We start from the raw sequence: 17,837 nt of genomic DNA, 5'->3' as shown, positions 1-17,837 counted from the left end.
GACCAACATTCCTTTTGGCGACTTGTCCCTGCGCGAGCCCACTTAATTTTACCCAACAGCCAATGTGACGTCTAACTTTCGTGTGTTCGCCAATCCGCGTGTCCCTCTGTCTCTCAATGCATCTGACGCACGCATCACTCAATGCTCCCTTGCGTACTTACCGGTTTTTGTGCAAGTACCGCCCTCTATAGCTCTCAACGCTACAGCTCGGAATGTCAATGCCCAAGTCGACATGGTTAAGCTGTTTCATGGCCTCAAGTCTTCCCCCTCCTCCCCCACTTGCCATTTCACCTCCCCTCGCTTTCCATCTTGGTACCAGGAGCGACGCGCCCATACAAAACAAAGCTTGCGCCTCAGTCGTCCCAAACGTCCACGTGAAATAAGTTGCCGTTCTCAAGTCCTTTCCCTGTATTTCCATGGATCCCCTAACCTGCAATCACTTTTGCTCCCCATTCCTCCCGACAGAATCAGCGATGGGCAACGGCATTAAAACATATGACATTACTCTAGTAACTAGAGGAGGCACGATTCGCCAATGAACAGCATCTCGTTATTTAACGATACAAATTACCCATCACGTGGAAGGGCGTGTAATTTAAACGTCAATCACACATGTAAATTAAATAAAGTGTAATTTTTATAGTTGGATCATCAATTATCCAGATTCCAACATTATGCGGTGATCCAGGGCTGATCACACAAAACCGGTAAAACCGCCCCAAAGGCTGTAAACCAGTCCAGCGATCAGCACCACGACCGTGAGAAAAAAAAGTAGCTACACATTATACACTACATAAAACTTAATTAAAATACTGCACATGAATACATCACCCATGCAGTTTTCGAGATTGGAATGGTAAGTATGATACAGTAAATACAATAACTATTTACAGGAGAATATTTATTTTTGACTATTTGTATGCTTATTCATGCCAATTTCTTCAACTAAAACACATAACACCTAAAACATGTAATACAAGAATGAGCAAATATAAGCCATTTTAAATACTGATGTAGCAATTATCCGGCGTTTTTAAAAATCCCGCACCCCCTCTACCCCACCCCGCCGGATAAATCGGACCTCATGGCTACCTCTCCCGCCACTACCCGCCCGCTTACCGTATGCCTCCTCGATTGTGGCGCAGTAGGGGTTGATGCCCAGATTGTCCTGCCGTGCCTCCTGCTCGCCCAGCTTTAGGATGTTTTCCAGGCCGTTGAGAGCCACCTGCACGATCTTGGCATCCATCACGGTGAGCAGGTCGCACAGCGGCTTGATGCAGCCCTGCTCCACCAGAAACCTGCTCCACGCAAACCGGGTCGTTGCGGGGGGAAAGAGGAAGGGGGGGGCAGGCGGTACCGTCAGTACTGGGAGACCTACTTCCCCCCACTCCTCCATCGCACAATGCTTATATGACAGGAGGTAAGCCAAACAGCGGCTCGGGACGTTTGCCACCGATGTCACTTTTAAAACGCGATTGTTCATCGTTCGACTGCACGTTCACGAACTTTCCTTCCAAATTCCCTTTCACTGGGTTCTGCAGCAGTGTTGGAAAGGTCCTTCTAAAACTAAATTAGTTTTAATTTTATACCAGGTAAGGCTTCACTGAGCTATGTAGCTTTTTTTCAGAAGCAACCTGGCTATCACAAATGATAGCGTCAAATACTCAAATGCATGTTACTGAATATGGAGGGAAAAACCGGCGGAACCGGTGAAAAATCCATGCGACCACGGGGAGAGACATGCAAACTCAAAATATACAGGTGTTAGGCTCGGGATCGAACCCACGATCTCCTGCATACCAGGCGAGGTAGTTACATAACATCTCGTCACCATGGCGACAGGGCCAGATATCAGAGCATCCTATTTTACTATTGTCAGTCGTGGTTTGTGCACCCCCCATGCTTTTAGTCACCTCTGCATGAACGAACTCATTTGTACAACAGTCAGCGTGTTTATATTGAAGCGGTCTTTGTTCGATCAATAGAATAAATCATCACTGGTATCAATTCTAATGGAGGTTACATGCAACGAACCATCCGGGAAATAATTAGGAAATGTCTCATCATAAAGTTTGTATGGGCTAGGTTCACGGAAAGCCTACAGATTGAATACATTTGCAGAGTAGTTTTTTTAGAATAGATTTATGATCGAACTGTGACAATTGATTCACAACAGGCATAACCTTGGCTGGAGTACAATTCAGAAAGTTTCCCTTGATAGAGAAAACGTATCTATCAGAGATTAATTCTACCTGCTTAGCCGCATGATGGGCACAGCTCATTCTCTTCACTTGAATCAACTCAAGCAAATAAAGTGCGCCAAAAGGGTTGGCAACTTTGTTTAACCATCTCTCTCAAGAGTAGTACTCAGACAGCAGTACCCTCCTCACACGATCTGCCGGACAATAGTGTCGTCTTCAGAGCTACTAGGCAGTAGTACAACACCCCTCTTACTAGATCTGCTTAGACAGCAGTACCATCCTCACCGGATCTGCTCAGGGGTGCCACCGGATGTGGCGTTAGTGATGGCCCAGGCTGCTTCTTTGCGCGTTCGGAACTCCGCCTTTTGCAAGATCTCGATCAGCACCGGGAAGATGTTGGCATCGATGACCGCCTGGGCAAAGAAATACATTTCAGTGTGAAAATGGTAATAGGTTTTTGACGGATTATTCTATGTTTAAAGCAGGACAACGGTTGCATTAGGGAATTCTGCAAAAATCTGCTCTGATGACCATGGCATGGTGGCGCTCATCCAGCAGTGGATTGACAAGGGGCTTGACACGTACTGATCGGTGGCAGTGGGTTGACCAAGTCCCACAATCTAGCCTTCGGTTAAGACAAAAGCGTTGTTAATTTCGATAACAATAAAGGTAGCAAGCAAGCTGAGATCTTAAAACTACATTCTCTACAGCAGTTCACCAAAGAAGATCATGGGCTAGCAATTATAATAGTTTGGCTTAGGATTATAGCACAGTTAAGATGGGTGCAGCGACAGATAAATATTGTTCTGGGCACGTTTTCGAGGTGGTCGGGCTTCTCATGCAGCCGCAGGCCAAGTAAAATGTTACCACAGCTGGCTGTAAGCCCCCTCACTCGTCATGCTTTAAGGTGCAAGTGGAATTGTGAGACCTGTATCTGGGCCCGGCTGCCGGCTGTAATATTGGAGATGGTCCAGCAGGCCTCCTTTTTGATCGACTCCTTGGGATTGCTCAGCAGATGCAGCAGACAGGGCAGCGCCGAGCAGTTCAGTATCACCTGTGGTGTGGTAGAGGGGTGTGCACGGAGGGGACGAGAGGGCAGTTTGTGAACAAAGGACAAGGGAAGCATCGTCATAACATGGCGCGCTGTCTCAAGCAGTCAAGCGTCATGTTGGATCCGCGTTCCCCTGCTCCGTCTTGTGCCCCGTTCATAATCTGTCTGGACTCACGGACTGTCACATCATAAGCTGTCCGGACTCACGGACTGTCACATCATAATCTGTCTGGACTCACGGACTGTCACATCATAATCTGTCTGGACTCACGGACTGTCACATCATAATCTGTCTGGACTCACGGACTGTCACATCATAATCTGTCTGGACTCACGGACTGTCACATCATAATCTGTCTGGACTCACGGACTGTCACATCATAATCTGTCTGGACTCACGGACTGTCACATCATAATCTGTCTGGACTCAAGGACTGTCACATCATAATCTGTCTGGACTCACGGACTGTCACATCATAATCTGTCTGGACTCACGGACTGTCACATCATAATCTGTCTGGACTCACGGACTGTCACATCATAATCTGTCTGGACTCACGGACTGTCACATCAAAAGCTGTTCAGACTGGCGGACTGTCACGTCATTACCTGTCTGGACTCAGACCGTCCCTGTCACGCCTCGATTCTATTCATGGGCCTCTACGCACCAATAAACTTTTTTTTAAATGAAAGCTACTCTAGAAGCACAGGAAAATAAAAATTAAACATAAATATAATTATCTTGTACTTTGGACTAATCTATATAGTTGTGAAAATGTGCAAGGAAATGAATAGTTTTGCGAAACAAAATCTAAGCATCTGCAACAGTTTCGGTTTCCCACAGCCTTGCGGGCAATCACCACTCCACAGAACACAGGTTGGGAACTACTAAATTCAAGCAACTTATTCTCAAGTTAACTTGGATACAATTGAGATTATAACCACTATTCATAACATAACCAAATCTCTTTGGTTCTTTCGGTAAAGTCACGTAGAAAAATAATAATAGATCACGACGTTTCGATCGCCACACAAGCGATCGTCCTCAGGTGGGATAGAAAGAAAGAACCAAAGAGTATGGATTCCTGCAGTCACGAAAGCCTCAAATCAACATAACTAATGTTTACTTCTTGTCTACAGCTCTCTATCCACGGAAAAAAAGAAAATCTCAATCTCCCGAACCAGCATCTCCCTACATGCCGGCAAGACATTTCCTGGCGGGCAACTCCCAAGAGCATTCGCCGGCCACATGAACGGCACGACGACCACAAGTCGACAAACTCTGGCCTCGGTCAATCTACCTAGACATGAATATTCAGAGCGGATGGTTTTTGTTGGGTTTGTGTCACCGGCGCAGTCGGACGTACTCCCCCCCCCCACCTACCTGTGTCTGCACGTCATCTCCCGTCACGATGTTTCCGACAGCGCGCAGGGCGGGGGACACCACCTTCACGTCCGTGTGCCTGAGCGAGACATAACGGTGGGGGGGGAGCAGGCGGACTCAACGTGGCACTTCACCATCATGTGCTGCTTTGAACAAAAACATTGTTACGGCATTTTATTGTGTAGTTTGCTTCCCCCCAATGTCATCCCACATCTTCAAAATGTCATGAGAAAATACTGTTTCAAGGTAAAACAAAAACAGTACCGAGAAATAAGAATCGGAGACGAGAGCAAGAATTAGAGGAATCAGAGCTCATTGCTTTCCAAGAAAAACCATCCTCCAAGGGATTTGCGCAGTGCGACAAACCAGGGTGGAGAGCTCAAAATCACAAACAAATCAAACGAGACCGAGAAAAACGGACTCTGGCGGTGAAGCAGAAATGGGCGAGGTTCGCGCAAACAGTACAACCATCATGCTCACGAGGGACGTGACAACTGGCTCGACAACCGTTGGAAAAAAAACACAAACTCGTTACCGCACGATGCCGAGTTGGTCACACACACAGCTGGAAGAGGCCTGACAATGTGACCGTAATTGCGCAACCGATCTGAAAGGGCCTTTCACAGCGAGCATGATGGCAAGCATCAAATTTCAACAACTGTGCAGTACAAAGTAAATTCGTTGGCGACAGACTTCACAAGGAAAACCCTCACATTTTACAAACCCCATCACTCGCCCAACTCCCCACAGCGAACCAGACGCCTCCCTCAAAAGCCATCTCAACCGAGTACGTAACATAATGACAGAAAAAAAACCTAAAATAATGCAACTTATTCATCCGTAACATACACAAGTTTATGTTTTAAGTGCCGGCACTGATTTATTTCCTTCGAGGGTAGCTGCCGGAGCAGGCGATCATTACCGTTAAGCGTAAAAAAATGGAGAAACAAAAGCAGAAATGACAGCAGCTCTGGTTTAAAAAAATAAAAGGAAAAGAGAGACCAAGAGACAGAGCCAGAAAAGAGATATTAATGAAGACAAAGAGAGAGGCCAAGGGAACAACATTCTCCAGTTTTCGTCTCTTATAAAATACCAATTCGTATTTAAATTCAAATTGGCATAACACCTCAATAAGTTTAACACGTAGGTTTTCGCAGCCAATTTTATCCACAGAGCTTTTTTTTTAGGCTTAGATCTCGTAAATATAAATGTGTCAGTAAACCTGCCACCACCCTACACAGCCAATTACGAAGGTTCGTCACGTAAAGAAAACATGCCAATTCGTTACTCGTTCAATAGACCCACAACATTTACAATTTGAGTACGACGTTTCGCCGGTAATAACAACCAGCATCATCAGGCGACAGCCAAAGTTGGTATTTGGCCGAACAGGCAAATGTCTAATGCACACGTATATTACAATATTTTATGCGTGGTGCATACGCATGTGCACATATTTGTGTGTGCATCTGCACATGGTTTCCCGTACACTTTGTACAAGCGATTCCGCTTGGGAATGTCTCACAACATTGCTACAATGCAGAGCATCCCCTATCCTCATCTCCAAAGAATTTCTGACACAAGCCTCAGAATCCACAGACATACTGGAGGCTCCCTTAACGGACAAGATGTCACAGCTTGTTCCGCATCATTTATTTATCCCAAAGGATTAATTTCCGTATTATTTGCTAAAATCTTAAATAATAGATCGTCGCACATTTCAGCCTACGTACCCGTGAGCGCAGCAATCAATTTCAAATCGATAAACTGTTACGCAAACCACCCGCTAATTGTGATTTTACAACTAAAATATCACGATTGGCAATTCAAGGCACAGTCTGGTCTACAAGCCAGGGTCTGTGTATGAATAGAGGCGGCAGGAACTGCGCTTTGGAAATCCTTTTCATCCGAGCCGAGATGCCGCGTTCTCGCAGGAACGCCATGTCCCAGCCGCTCCCTCCGCATCCCGCTTTGTCTCGCTCCACGGCACCCCTATAGCGTCACCTTAGTTCAACCCTGATCAATGCGCAACGCACATCAAAGTAGCAACCCGGTCAGGGACATTTTTTAAATAAAATAAAAACCTTCCAGGGTAAATAAATAATGAAGTGCGCCGCCAGCATGCTCGACTATTTTACTTAAAGGCGGGCCAGTCTGCTCACGTTCTCCCATCCAACTTCCAGTCTATAGGAAACAACCCCTATGCCCTACACCACACAGAAGGGCTCCCCCACCCTGCAAGCTGTCAACTAATCAATGGACAAGAAGGCTCAACAAGAGAACCGTGGCGTAGCGCGAGTGATTTCTACGAGGGCAAATTGCATCTAACAAAGATGTAACGCTCAGTCGCAGAATAATATCGTAAGTATTTAGAGTGACAAAGAGCTGTACAAGCACATGAACAACTTTAGTCGCTTACCTCGATATCAGATTTCAAGTGTGACCTTTAAAAGATTACCTTCTAGAGAGCGAGACTATTTAGCAACAATGAGCACTTTTTTTCCAGGGAACAGCAGTAGGTGAGACACAGGGTGAGCGTTGTGAAAATGTCTTCTACCTATTATTATTGTCGTCAACTCTCGATAACCCAGAGTAAATGGGGGTCATGGGGCAGAGGGGTGGCCCAGGTGAAACTAAAACAAGGTTCAAGTGAAACACGTGTAAACGAGGCTGCATACTACCGCTTCCTAAAGCAATGGGTTTACAGGCACGTGGGCACTGGGTCATTGACCCTTGTGGGCAGTGGGGAACTGCTACACACAGAACTCGCGTGAGCAGGTTAAAAAAGTGCTAATGAGTGCAGTTAATCCGCGACCCGTGTTAATCCGCTCACAAATAGTGAAGACTTAACTGTATTATTAACTACAGTAAAATCTTGGATTGCGAGCATAATTCGTTCCGGAAACGTGTTCGTAATCCAAAGCACTCGTATATCAAAGCGAATTTCCCCATAAGAAACAATGGAAACTCAGATAATTCGTTCCACAACCCAAAAATACTGTATTCATATAAAAATGATTAATACAAAATACCTTTTTATATTTTTATTATTTACATTTAATAAAAGTAATCAAATTAATTAATTAAATTTAATCGTGGCTGGTGTGAGTGAGACGAGAGAGGAGAGGAGGGTTATTGTGTAGGACGACTTTCACTTGCAGTACAGTTACTAAAGAACAGTCACTACACTTGGACACAAAATAAAAAATGCTTTACGCACACACTCGTGGTCACAACACTATAGTAAACAGTATACTGTACGCTCGCACGGATGTTGACTATACGAGTGAGGCACGCCGACTGAGACCGAGCATGGGAGACGATTACCCACAATCCCGCAGCGAAAGAGAGAAGAACCATCGGCTCAGTTGTGATCACGTGACGCTCGGCGGACAAAGCATATACTGTACGTACCTACAGTACTCGTATTGCAAGACCTCGCTTGTTTATCAAATACATTTTTATTTAAAAAATCTGCTCGTCTTGCAAAACACTCGCAGACCAAGTTACTCGAAATCCAAGGTTTTACTGTATTATTCCATCCCATTGTCTTTTGCCAAGCATGTATAAGCTTCCTTAATTCAATAAACACGTAACATTTTACACATTACACCTTCAAGACAACTGTGTTTCTGGTCATTTTACGTTCGTGATGAAATGGTAAAAAAATAATCGTATACACACGTGTTGCATAACGCTCTCAAATGTGCAATTGTGCTCAGAATTATTTAGCTGACGGGACAAAGCACGTTTGAATATATGCAACCAGTGCTATTTTCGCTCTGCTTTGTCTTTTTAAGGATTGGGCAAACCTCTGACCAATTGGCCAGTTTTCTATCGGGCAAGTCCCAAATAGAGCAACAGCTTCATACAGCAGGTTCGTCCACATTGGATCATCGTTATGGGCAATCGTGACAGTACTACAGACCGACAGCCAGAGCGATTGCATTCACGCTTTCAAACAGATTTGTAAAGAGTAAAAAATTATGCATCACATGGTGGGGGGTGTGGGGGTGGGGGGAGCAGTGGAAACTCACATGAGCAGCTCAACGAGGCGACGGCACACGCCCGAGTCGATCACCGCCTGGATCTTGTCGTTGGGGCCATCTGACAGGTAGCTGAGCGCCCAGCAGGCGTCCGCCAGGATGTCCGTGTCGGTGCTGTACAGCAGGCGTGACAGCACGTTCAGGCACGGAGACACCTGGGGGAGGGGAGGACGCACGAGGAGGGTAATAAGCACGAGTGTGCACGAACACAGGCAGACGTCGCCTGTGGGTGCACACTGCAGCAATGGTTTGTACATGCACGGACGGTCGTTTTGTCGGTCCACTGCTGGTTGACGGCTGCCCCACACTGTGTAGGTTGTGGGGGGGGGGGAGGTTGGTGAAAGTGGGGTACACATAAATGTGGGAGCACCCATCCAAGCACTAGGCAGGCTCAACCGCGCTCAGTGTCCCGAGATCTAATGAGATGGGGGAACATTCCAGGTGATTTGGCCATCGGCAATGGTTTGAAATTATATTCATAGCAATAACAATTGTCTACAATTGGTCTTCACGGAAACAAATGGCCTTTTTTGTTAAGAAAACCTGGGCATAGCACAGTGCCCGGAAGTTCGAGGGCAACACCGTGTTGGCACGCAAGCGAAACTGCATCCGGCAGGCGGCACCGTCACCTTGGCAAAGTCGGGCGGGGGGTTCTTTCCACGGCAGAGGTTGGAGAGCGCCCACACTGCGTTCCGCGTCATTGTCAGGCGGTTCGACTTGGTGAGCAGCCTGCGTGGAGAGAGGCAGAACCAAGTTCGGTTCACACTTCCGCTTTTTTTACCCTTTCGGCTTCTTCAGGATCGGAATCTTTATTTATGCCGGAGGAATCCGCTAAGCTACGAATCTCTTATTGACATTCGATGTCCAGTACGGGCACGAGGTCAGAAAGTTTCAACAACAATACAAAAACACGAAAGAAAGCGGATACCAGAGTTAACGCTGCGATCACTTCAAGTGACCTCTCATCCACACAGTAAGAGGGTGGCAGCACTCTCTCACCCAGTATGCCACAGTAATGCGTGTAGCAAACCCACACCTTTCATTTTCAAAAGTCGGCATTTTTCCAATTTTAGCGCAGAACCAAATGTAACTCCAAGTATTTTGTGTGCGGTCATTAGCGAACGCTCTCCGTACTCGTTATTGACTCCATTTTGCTAGCAGGACAAATGATAAAATCGCCTGCCTTTGTCGTTGTGCCTTCACCACCGGTTCCCCACCACACCTCGCTACTCTCGCCTTGCACTGAAGCTGAAGGTAGAACCCTATGCAGCAACGTCACTCAAAATCTGCTTCAGACAAGAGGTCTCGAACTGTTGTAGCCTTGCGTTGGTTCTCTGTTGTCGCCCCCTCGGCGTGGAACTATCCCTTTGCACATCCGCAACATCAAATGCACCGACTTTCAAGAAACAACTAAAGGCCTATCTGTTTGGTCAGGCTTGCAAGCAGCCCTGAGAATGGCTCCACGCCTCTAAGTTTTTGACTTGTCTGCAAAACCTGGTGAGTTATAAATGTCATTATTATTAACAGACGGCCACAATCAACTTCTTTCGTACGGCTGAAGTAGTCGCCGCGCGACGCCTCCGTCGTATTTGTGGATGGGGCGTTGTGTTTTTATAAAATCACACGGAGGGGTAGCAGGGGCAACCGTTCGTCGCACTCACTGCAGCAACGGCGCGAGGATGCCACACTCGAGGACGTAGTCGCGGCACTCGGGGCTGTCTCCGGCGATGTTTCCCAGCGCCCACACGGCCTGCGGCAAGGGGCGGTGGGGACAGTGCGGGGAGGAATGATGTCTCCCGATTTACATTTGTTCACTCATCCATGGCATTCCTCTCTTTTTCTCTTTCACTGCAATTCTGAGAATATTTTTTTTGTATTTGCATACTTTTAGCATTCGTTCCAAGTTTTTTTGTTGTTGTCGGTGTACGTACTTCTGATCCAAGATGCGGCTGGTCTATGTAATAATTTGAAACTTTCCTCTCAGGCACACTGGGTGTGCTGATTTTGATTATTAAATGCTGTTTAAACTCGACTTGGGTTAAAACCCACCATCAGTAACTGTGGCCGACCTATAGTGATGATATATGGCCTATATTTTTATGCTATCTACAAAGAATCACCACACAGGAAAACACTTATTGCGGTGACACTCGACGACCTTTAAAAAGGCACTCAACCTAAACACTTCCTCCGCTAGGTTGGAATTCTTAGTTACTGCCACTTGAGGGAGGACGTAAGACAACACTTGCAGTAAGAGATTCGAGAGCAATGTTTCCCCACCCATTGGGGAACAAAAACACAGTAATGGGAATGAGAGCAAACACACTTGAGCATCCCAAGTTGTTTCTGCAGAGTAGAAAAACGTGAGGTGCTGGTCTAAATCGCATTGTGTGGTTAATGAAACCCTGCTTTGTGCTGTGAGAATTCCAGGAATGACAGCGAGGCAACATTAGGACACTGGATTAGCGCAAAAGCAGTCTGCACTGTTGCTCATAGCCAGACGCAGAGGACAGTCCATTAGCGAAACTATAAATGTCAAACATTCATCAAGTTATGTGATGAGGTTAATGGTCAGGTAAACACCTAGTCATTGACCACCCATGAATGAGGAACAGCTAATAATTAAAACTGCATTTGGTAAATATTTTAAAATACATTTCCCAACACAGGCTTAGAGGCCACCAATATTGGATATATATTTTCACTGCCTTGCTGATGAATGGCAAGCAATAGCAATGTGCAGTGAGCAGCAAGTGCCACCGAATGCAGTAAGCACTAAGCGAGCCTGTGGAGTGGCGAGTACGCCAAGCGCTAAACGAGCAAGCGTGGTGGGAGGCAAATGCAGGAGTACGTGGTGAGTAACAAGCGATCGCACGTGCGGTGAGCGAGCAGTCCATGTGTTTGGGGTTATAATCGCTCGCCGCGCCTCGTGAATTACAGGAGAGGCCGTGAATCGCGATTGTCAACGCGCCGGTCTGAGGTTGCGGGCATGGCAGGCAGGCGTAGGAAACGCACAAGCCACATTCTCTGGGCTCCAACCCCTAGTAAGTTCATCGAGACAAAGCCGACGACAGGTGAACCCTGCCCTACCTGCTCCTGCACGTCCTCAAAGTCAGAGGAGAGCAGCGTGATGAAGATGGGCACGGCGCCGGCCGTGATCACCACCCGTGTCTGCGTCGACGTCCCCGAGGCGATGTTGGTCAGCGCCCACGCAGCCTCGAACTGCGGGCGACACCGGAGTGGACGCGACAACGTTGTGAACGGCCCTCTCACCTCGTGTACGGCAAGCCGGCACAGCCCCTGCAACGACTTGCTCACGCCACTGCTGCTGGCAGAAGGGCCATCTGCTGGAGGGAACTTTTAGAGAGCCCCCCTCAAGAGGGTACCCCAAACTTTACCCCCACCAAATACGTCCAGCCGATCGACTAACTTTAGTGTACCCATTACACTTCTGATTTGTAAAGCCAAACATTGGGTGTGCAGAAAAAATATACTTTAAATGACGCCTAAATTATAAAAAGAATCAACCCAATAAATAAAATGTTCTTGTAATAGTCAGAGTAAGGTTTTTGTGGCCCTGCCCGACGAGTTTGGATCCTTGCTAATGAGAAAAAGTTAATCAGGCGTGCTCTGCTGACATCAATGCGGCATTACTGCAATACGTTTTAATGCATCACTACAGCAATGCCATTGCAGTACGTGCGACAAAGGTTTAAAGTTTTCATCTCATGACTGAAGTGTCAAACTCAAGTTGGCAAGCCTGGGACAGACCATAGTTTAAGTGTCTACAAAAACCAACATGTTTTTTGGGTGCACCTTTCTTTAAGCACGATAAAATCCCTATTTTCTCCTCCTAAATTCGATAGAATGCCAAATACCCTAAATCATTGTAAATTGCTAATAGTTATTTACGTGACCGCCACAGGCTGTGTAGAGAGTACATCTCGGGTCCACAATAAAGTGGAGCAGCTGTCTACTCCATACAGACCTCAAGTTATATTTGTTATACAATGTATTGTTGTCCTGCGTGTGGGAGGAAACCAGAGTACCGAGAGAAAGAGCACACACACAGGGATAACACTCAGAAAGAAGGCTACTCAAACATGATACAAATCCAATTGCTCTAGTGCCATCTCCTGGTCACCTTGCAGAGCAATGGGTTTTTGGAAGTCTCGGCAAAGGTGCATGACCCACCATGCCGTGCCTCCAAAGCATTTGGGGATCACGGCGATGTGAAGGTACAGGTGCAGACCCGTAACTACTTGCTTATGCCTCCACTCGTCGACGCATGAGAGAGAATCCCTGGAGGGAATTTTGGTCGACTCTTCATGTTGGCCAGGTCTTCAAAGTGGTGGGATTCTCCACAAATTACCACACTACACATGGCCTGCTGAGCGACTGTGGCTTAACGATTTAAACTGCTTGGTGGACAGAGGACTCAAACAGGAGGATTTCTCCATAAATCTGGCTGTCGCCTGATGAGGCTGATTGTGGCAATTACCGGTGAAACGTCGTACTCGAATTGTAATTGTTGTGAGTTTACTCTCCAACACACCGGTGTGCTGAACCAGTAACAAATTGGAATATTTTTTTCACGTGACTGGCTGCGTCGGGTGGTGGCGGGTTTAACGACACATTCATATATATGTGATCTAACCCAAATAAAGATATTGGTCGCAAAAGCCTACATGTTAAACGGACAGAGGGTGGGGGGGGGATTTAAGAAGCTTGCACCACTGTTTCAACAGCCACGCCGGGAGACTGAACCAGCAACCTGTGTATTTGGAGGGTCCGGCGCGCTAGCCAGCTGCGCGCGATGGTGTGCACAACATGCACAGAGGAGGAATACGCGCGACTAACCTGCAGCGTGCAGTTTTCCCTCCTCTTGAGGAACTCAACGAAGCGAGGCACCACGCCGGGCGAGACGATTACCTCGTCGATCGGGGGGTTCGGCTCTGAGTTGTGTAGAGGGGGAAGGGGAACATGTCACACAAAGACCCCCGCCCGCCCCGTATAGCCTACGCAGGCTCAGGGCAAGCGCCGTTAAGCAAGCACCTATGAAGGCCGGAACGGTGCACGAGGTGGTGGTGTGGCCAGCACTACACCCGGCCACCTTTGTCTCCATCGTTTTAAAACGTATACACCACACCGAGTACTCATTTAAGGCAGAGTTGGCAACAGGGAGGCCCAGGGACTGGTTCAGCTGTCACTGACCACTGATGTTAGCCGTGGCCAGAAATCAAACTCGGGTCGCCAGGTTCGTAGCAGTGCGCTCACCCACCACTATGCCACTGCTCCCTGCACGTCTCTCACACACACGTACATGTCAAGATGCTATATACGCTGCTCCACTTTGCCGTTTCCTGCGTCATGTTTCTTTGCAGCAATGAGTGGAACGGCTGTGCGATTCTCATTTCAGAGGTTGCTTCTCAAGGAGAAGGACCATGGTCTGGAGTTCTAGCCTATCAGATGCTTTTCTGGTATAAAACGGTGTTAATGATGAACGTAGTCAATGTATTTGTCCCTTGATTTTATGAACATTTGTATTGGTAATAACCGATGTTGAGAATAGCAGCTTTATCTGTAAGTATGGGAGTCAACACTAAAAAGTTTCGTGGCTATTGGTCAAATATTTACATTTTATTGTACGTTAACAATTTATTTTTATCTTATTTATTTTAAATACATACTTTTAAACCCAAACAGTACTGTAAATAGTACTTTGTCAAAAAACCATGTAAGCGTTTCAATATTTATATCAGAGCAGTTTTAAATCACTTTTTAAAGAATAGTAAATGTAAAAAAAACATCTGGCAGAAAAGGATTTCAACTTGAGTTCACACAGAGAACATTTCCCATTTCCAAAGATGTTCTTGGTGACTGCTATTCCAGCATTGTAACAAAACATAAAATAGAACTACACTTCTCAGCCACTCCTCCCTCAATCCCAGGTCATGGAAACCACCTTGGTCTTGGAACCAAAACGTCAATGGACTTCACCTCCGGTTGCGATACGCTTACCTTTAGAGAGGAGCTTTCTGAACTTTTGCGTGGCGGCAAGCTGATGCTCGGGGTCGTCAGAAAAAATCATCTGCAGCATTTCAATCGTGATGACCGAAAACTCCTGAAATTAAAACGATGCAGCGGAATTACTACGTTACCTGCCGACCCACGGACATCATGTGGACAGGCATTACCATATGCATATATTCAAGGCGGCCAATGTAAAGAAGAATATGACCACATTATTAATGTGCTTTGTTCTTTATAAGTAACATTTGCTTGAGAATATGTCACGAGTTATAAGTGAAGCTTATAATCTCCTCGATTTTTGAGTTCATATTATTAAGTATGTATCACTATGGAGGAAAACATTACTACTAAACAATGGTAAAATTTCTCCTCCATTTTATCGTCTCACATTTTCACAGAGGCAACTTCTAAGCCAGGGATTCCCTCAACTATATTTTCCAGCGGGCCAAGTGGATGGATGCCATGGTGTAACATGACATCGGCACCTTGTATAGTCCGTAACATGTGACCACTTGATGATTTGTCACCTCTCCAGGTCTCTAACCTCCATTGTTTATCTTTGTTTCTTGTCTCAAGGCTAAATCCCATCTATGTTTTGCTCAACTTTCATCGCTATCATTTGTTTCTGTCTTGGCAGGCAACTCCAAAAGTCTTCACAGGCCACATTTGGTCATGAGCCGCCATTAGAAGAATCCTACTCTTTAAAAAAACCCTACTCTTAATAAAGTCACCACTCACTACGGAAGACACTTCAATGCCAGTGTCAACTTCTCTCCAATGGCTCATTCTTTGAGTGCAACGCCACTATCACACGAGGGCACGTGACCCAATGAGGGGGCAGTGTGCCAGTTGGGTGGGGGGGCAGAAGGGAAGAGAGTCTTACCCCAGGTATGGTGGTGGTGACGGAGGGATCTTGGATTCCATTGTCCATGGAGACATCCTCATTGGGATTGTCCACATTTCTACGCTTGAACAGCTGACAGGGGAGAGAAACACATACGTCATCACAACCCTGACACTAAAAACTACAAGCACGACTGAACGTAGGCCAGATGACATGCTTCGCTGTTGGTTTCAGCTTATGTGGGAATACAGGTTTCATTGGGTAAATACCCTACAGTAAAGTCAAAGGATGGTATGGGCCAGTCTCATCACATAACACAAACTTTTACATGAGATTTTACATTAAAATTGCATCACTTGAAAGCAGTGGTCTTCAATTATTTTCGGAGAGGGGCCACTTTCGCCGATAAGACATCAGTGTGAAGACCGCCACACATTTGAAACCATTGGGTTTGACAGCACAATGATGGGGGGTGTTGACAGATGTATATTCTCGGGGGCCGCACGTTAGTGACCGCATTCAAGAACACCAGGGGCCGACGAGCCTTGCAATGAAGAACACTGCTCTGAAGAAAAGTTGACACTACAAAATGCGGCGTCCCAAGTAAATTACATCACTGTGTCCATCTTGCACATGGGATGACAAACCCCAGCGGGGGACAAGGGCGCACACAAGCTTGCACCTGCTGCTCGCGCTTTTGCTTGCGCAGCTGAATGCCCTCCTCCTCACGCCGTCGCCGCATCTCCTGCGGATTCAGCGCCTTGTTTTTGTAGCTTCTCATCCGATAGTTCTCCTTGGCTGGGCTCGCCATTATGTCTGTGGGAAACAGCACCAACACACACCACAGCGGTCAGCTACAGGGATTCAGACAGCTCCGCCAGATGAAAATCAAGTCATAATCATTCATCGGTCGGCGGTCACTTTGTGTCATTAATTGTTACAGACGCAATGCAGCAGTTTTGTTCGATAACAATTCTGTTAGTATTACGTCGGTTTATTAATCACACATTTAAACTATAACCTGACCTTATCCCAGGAAAGAAAACTATACAGATTAAGTAATACAAATGCATGCACACCTCATCATGACAGGATCATTTCTTTCGTCACTTAAGTATGCCTCTTAATCCACAATAGGGACACATTTATTCCCCGCAATGAGTGATAGTCACATGTCAATCAAACCAAACTAAGTAACAAACTAAATTGAATAGGGGTTTTATGCAATCATTGGTGACTAAACTGAAACCATGAACTCGTTGCACTTAAGAATCCGATTTCATAAAGTGTGGCTGGAATATAATTGGAACCCAAAAACACACTGGTGCCGGTTCAGTCTTTAGTCACCATCCAGAGTCTATATTTTTAGGCAGCACACAGTGGCCACATGTATCAATCACTGCTGCACAGAAATGTAAATTTAACTACATTCAAAAATATAATTAGAGCAGATTGTTCTGTAAGCATTTTATCTGTTTTCAAGACAGGGCCCATAAAATCCTGGTTCTGAAAACCAGGTGCAGTACATTAAAAAGAAGTCGAATACGTAACAGCGTGCATAATTTGTCTGGTTTTTCCCCCCTGATGTTACATATTCCACGCTTAGTAGCTTTAACTGAAGTTGCTCGCACAAAGGAAATGCGCGCAGCACCACCATTATATGCACAACAAAAAAAATCTCCCCACAAAACCCCAAATAAAAAACAAAAGGGGCAATTAGAATGTCAAAGCAAGGAAATTAACACATTTTCTCCATTGTAAGGGGCACTTTTCAACTCCACAGTACAGTAAGCAGATGACGCGGGGTTACGATTAACGACTGATGTTTTCCTTTGCCCCTTGTGATGCATGTGGAGAACGTATGCTAATGGCGGTGCGGCTGACTATATACTCGTATGTGCAGGGATGTGAATTTACGGAAATGTTCAAATTTAATCGTCATATAGATTATTTTGACAAATCTTAAAAATGTAATCGGCAGCCTTTTGCCAGTCCAACTCTTAATTTAGGCTCCCCAACGCCATGTGGGTTATGGGGGTTGTCAGAACATAACACACTTTACCAAGCTGGTCAGTGCGGGTTGGTCAAAAGGGGGGGGAGGCAGTGCAGGATGTGAAACTGGGGTCACCAGCTTCTTGGCACAGTGTGCGGGGGGGCACTGCGTAACCACTTCCGTATAAACATACGCGAATCAGGAACCATCCCATCGTACTGTACGTATCTTGAGTATACAAATAGATTTAATCTTTACATTGCTATTGTTCCGTCTAGTGCCGTC

The 17,837-nt window shown here is 46.1% G+C and overlaps 1 protein-coding gene across 3 annotated transcripts in view; it reads right to left on the bottom strand.

The window, feature by feature from the left end:
* KPNA5 (karyopherin subunit alpha 5) overlaps window positions 1–17,837 on the bottom strand; it is a 39,153-nt gene that overhangs the window by 11,296 nt on the left and 10,020 nt on the right. For 2 of the 3 annotated variants that reach the window (XM_078880424.1, XM_078880426.1), the window contains exons 2-13: window positions 16,242–16,375; window positions 15,599–15,691; window positions 14,704–14,806; window positions 13,543–13,637; window positions 11,773–11,904; window positions 10,344–10,432; window positions 9,312–9,411; window positions 8,674–8,837; window positions 4,637–4,715; window positions 3,130–3,255; window positions 2,487–2,614; window positions 1,120–1,301 (exon numbers count right to left, since the gene is read on the bottom strand). In XM_078880424.1, the coding sequence (XP_078736550.1) occupies window positions 1,120–1,301; window positions 2,487–2,614; window positions 3,130–3,255; window positions 4,637–4,715; window positions 8,674–8,837; window positions 9,312–9,411; window positions 10,344–10,432; window positions 11,773–11,904; window positions 13,543–13,637; window positions 14,704–14,806; window positions 15,599–15,691; window positions 16,242–16,375 (1,425 nt within the window). The remainder of the gene's footprint in view (window positions 1–1,119; window positions 1,302–2,486; window positions 2,615–3,129; window positions 3,256–4,636; window positions 4,716–8,673; window positions 8,838–9,311; window positions 9,412–10,343; window positions 10,433–11,772; window positions 11,905–13,542; window positions 13,638–14,703; window positions 14,807–15,598; window positions 15,692–16,241; window positions 16,376–17,837) is intronic. The other variant, XM_078880425.1, reaches the window with a different exon arrangement.

The sequence above is a fragment of the Lampetra fluviatilis genome, chromosome 57, assembly GCF_964198595.1.
Source record: "Lampetra fluviatilis chromosome 57, kcLamFluv1.1, whole genome shotgun sequence".
NCBI classification, from domain to species: domain Eukaryota; kingdom Metazoa; phylum Chordata; class Hyperoartia; order Petromyzontiformes; family Petromyzontidae; genus Lampetra; species Lampetra fluviatilis.
This window is presented reverse-complemented; position numbering and strand designations above follow the sequence as displayed.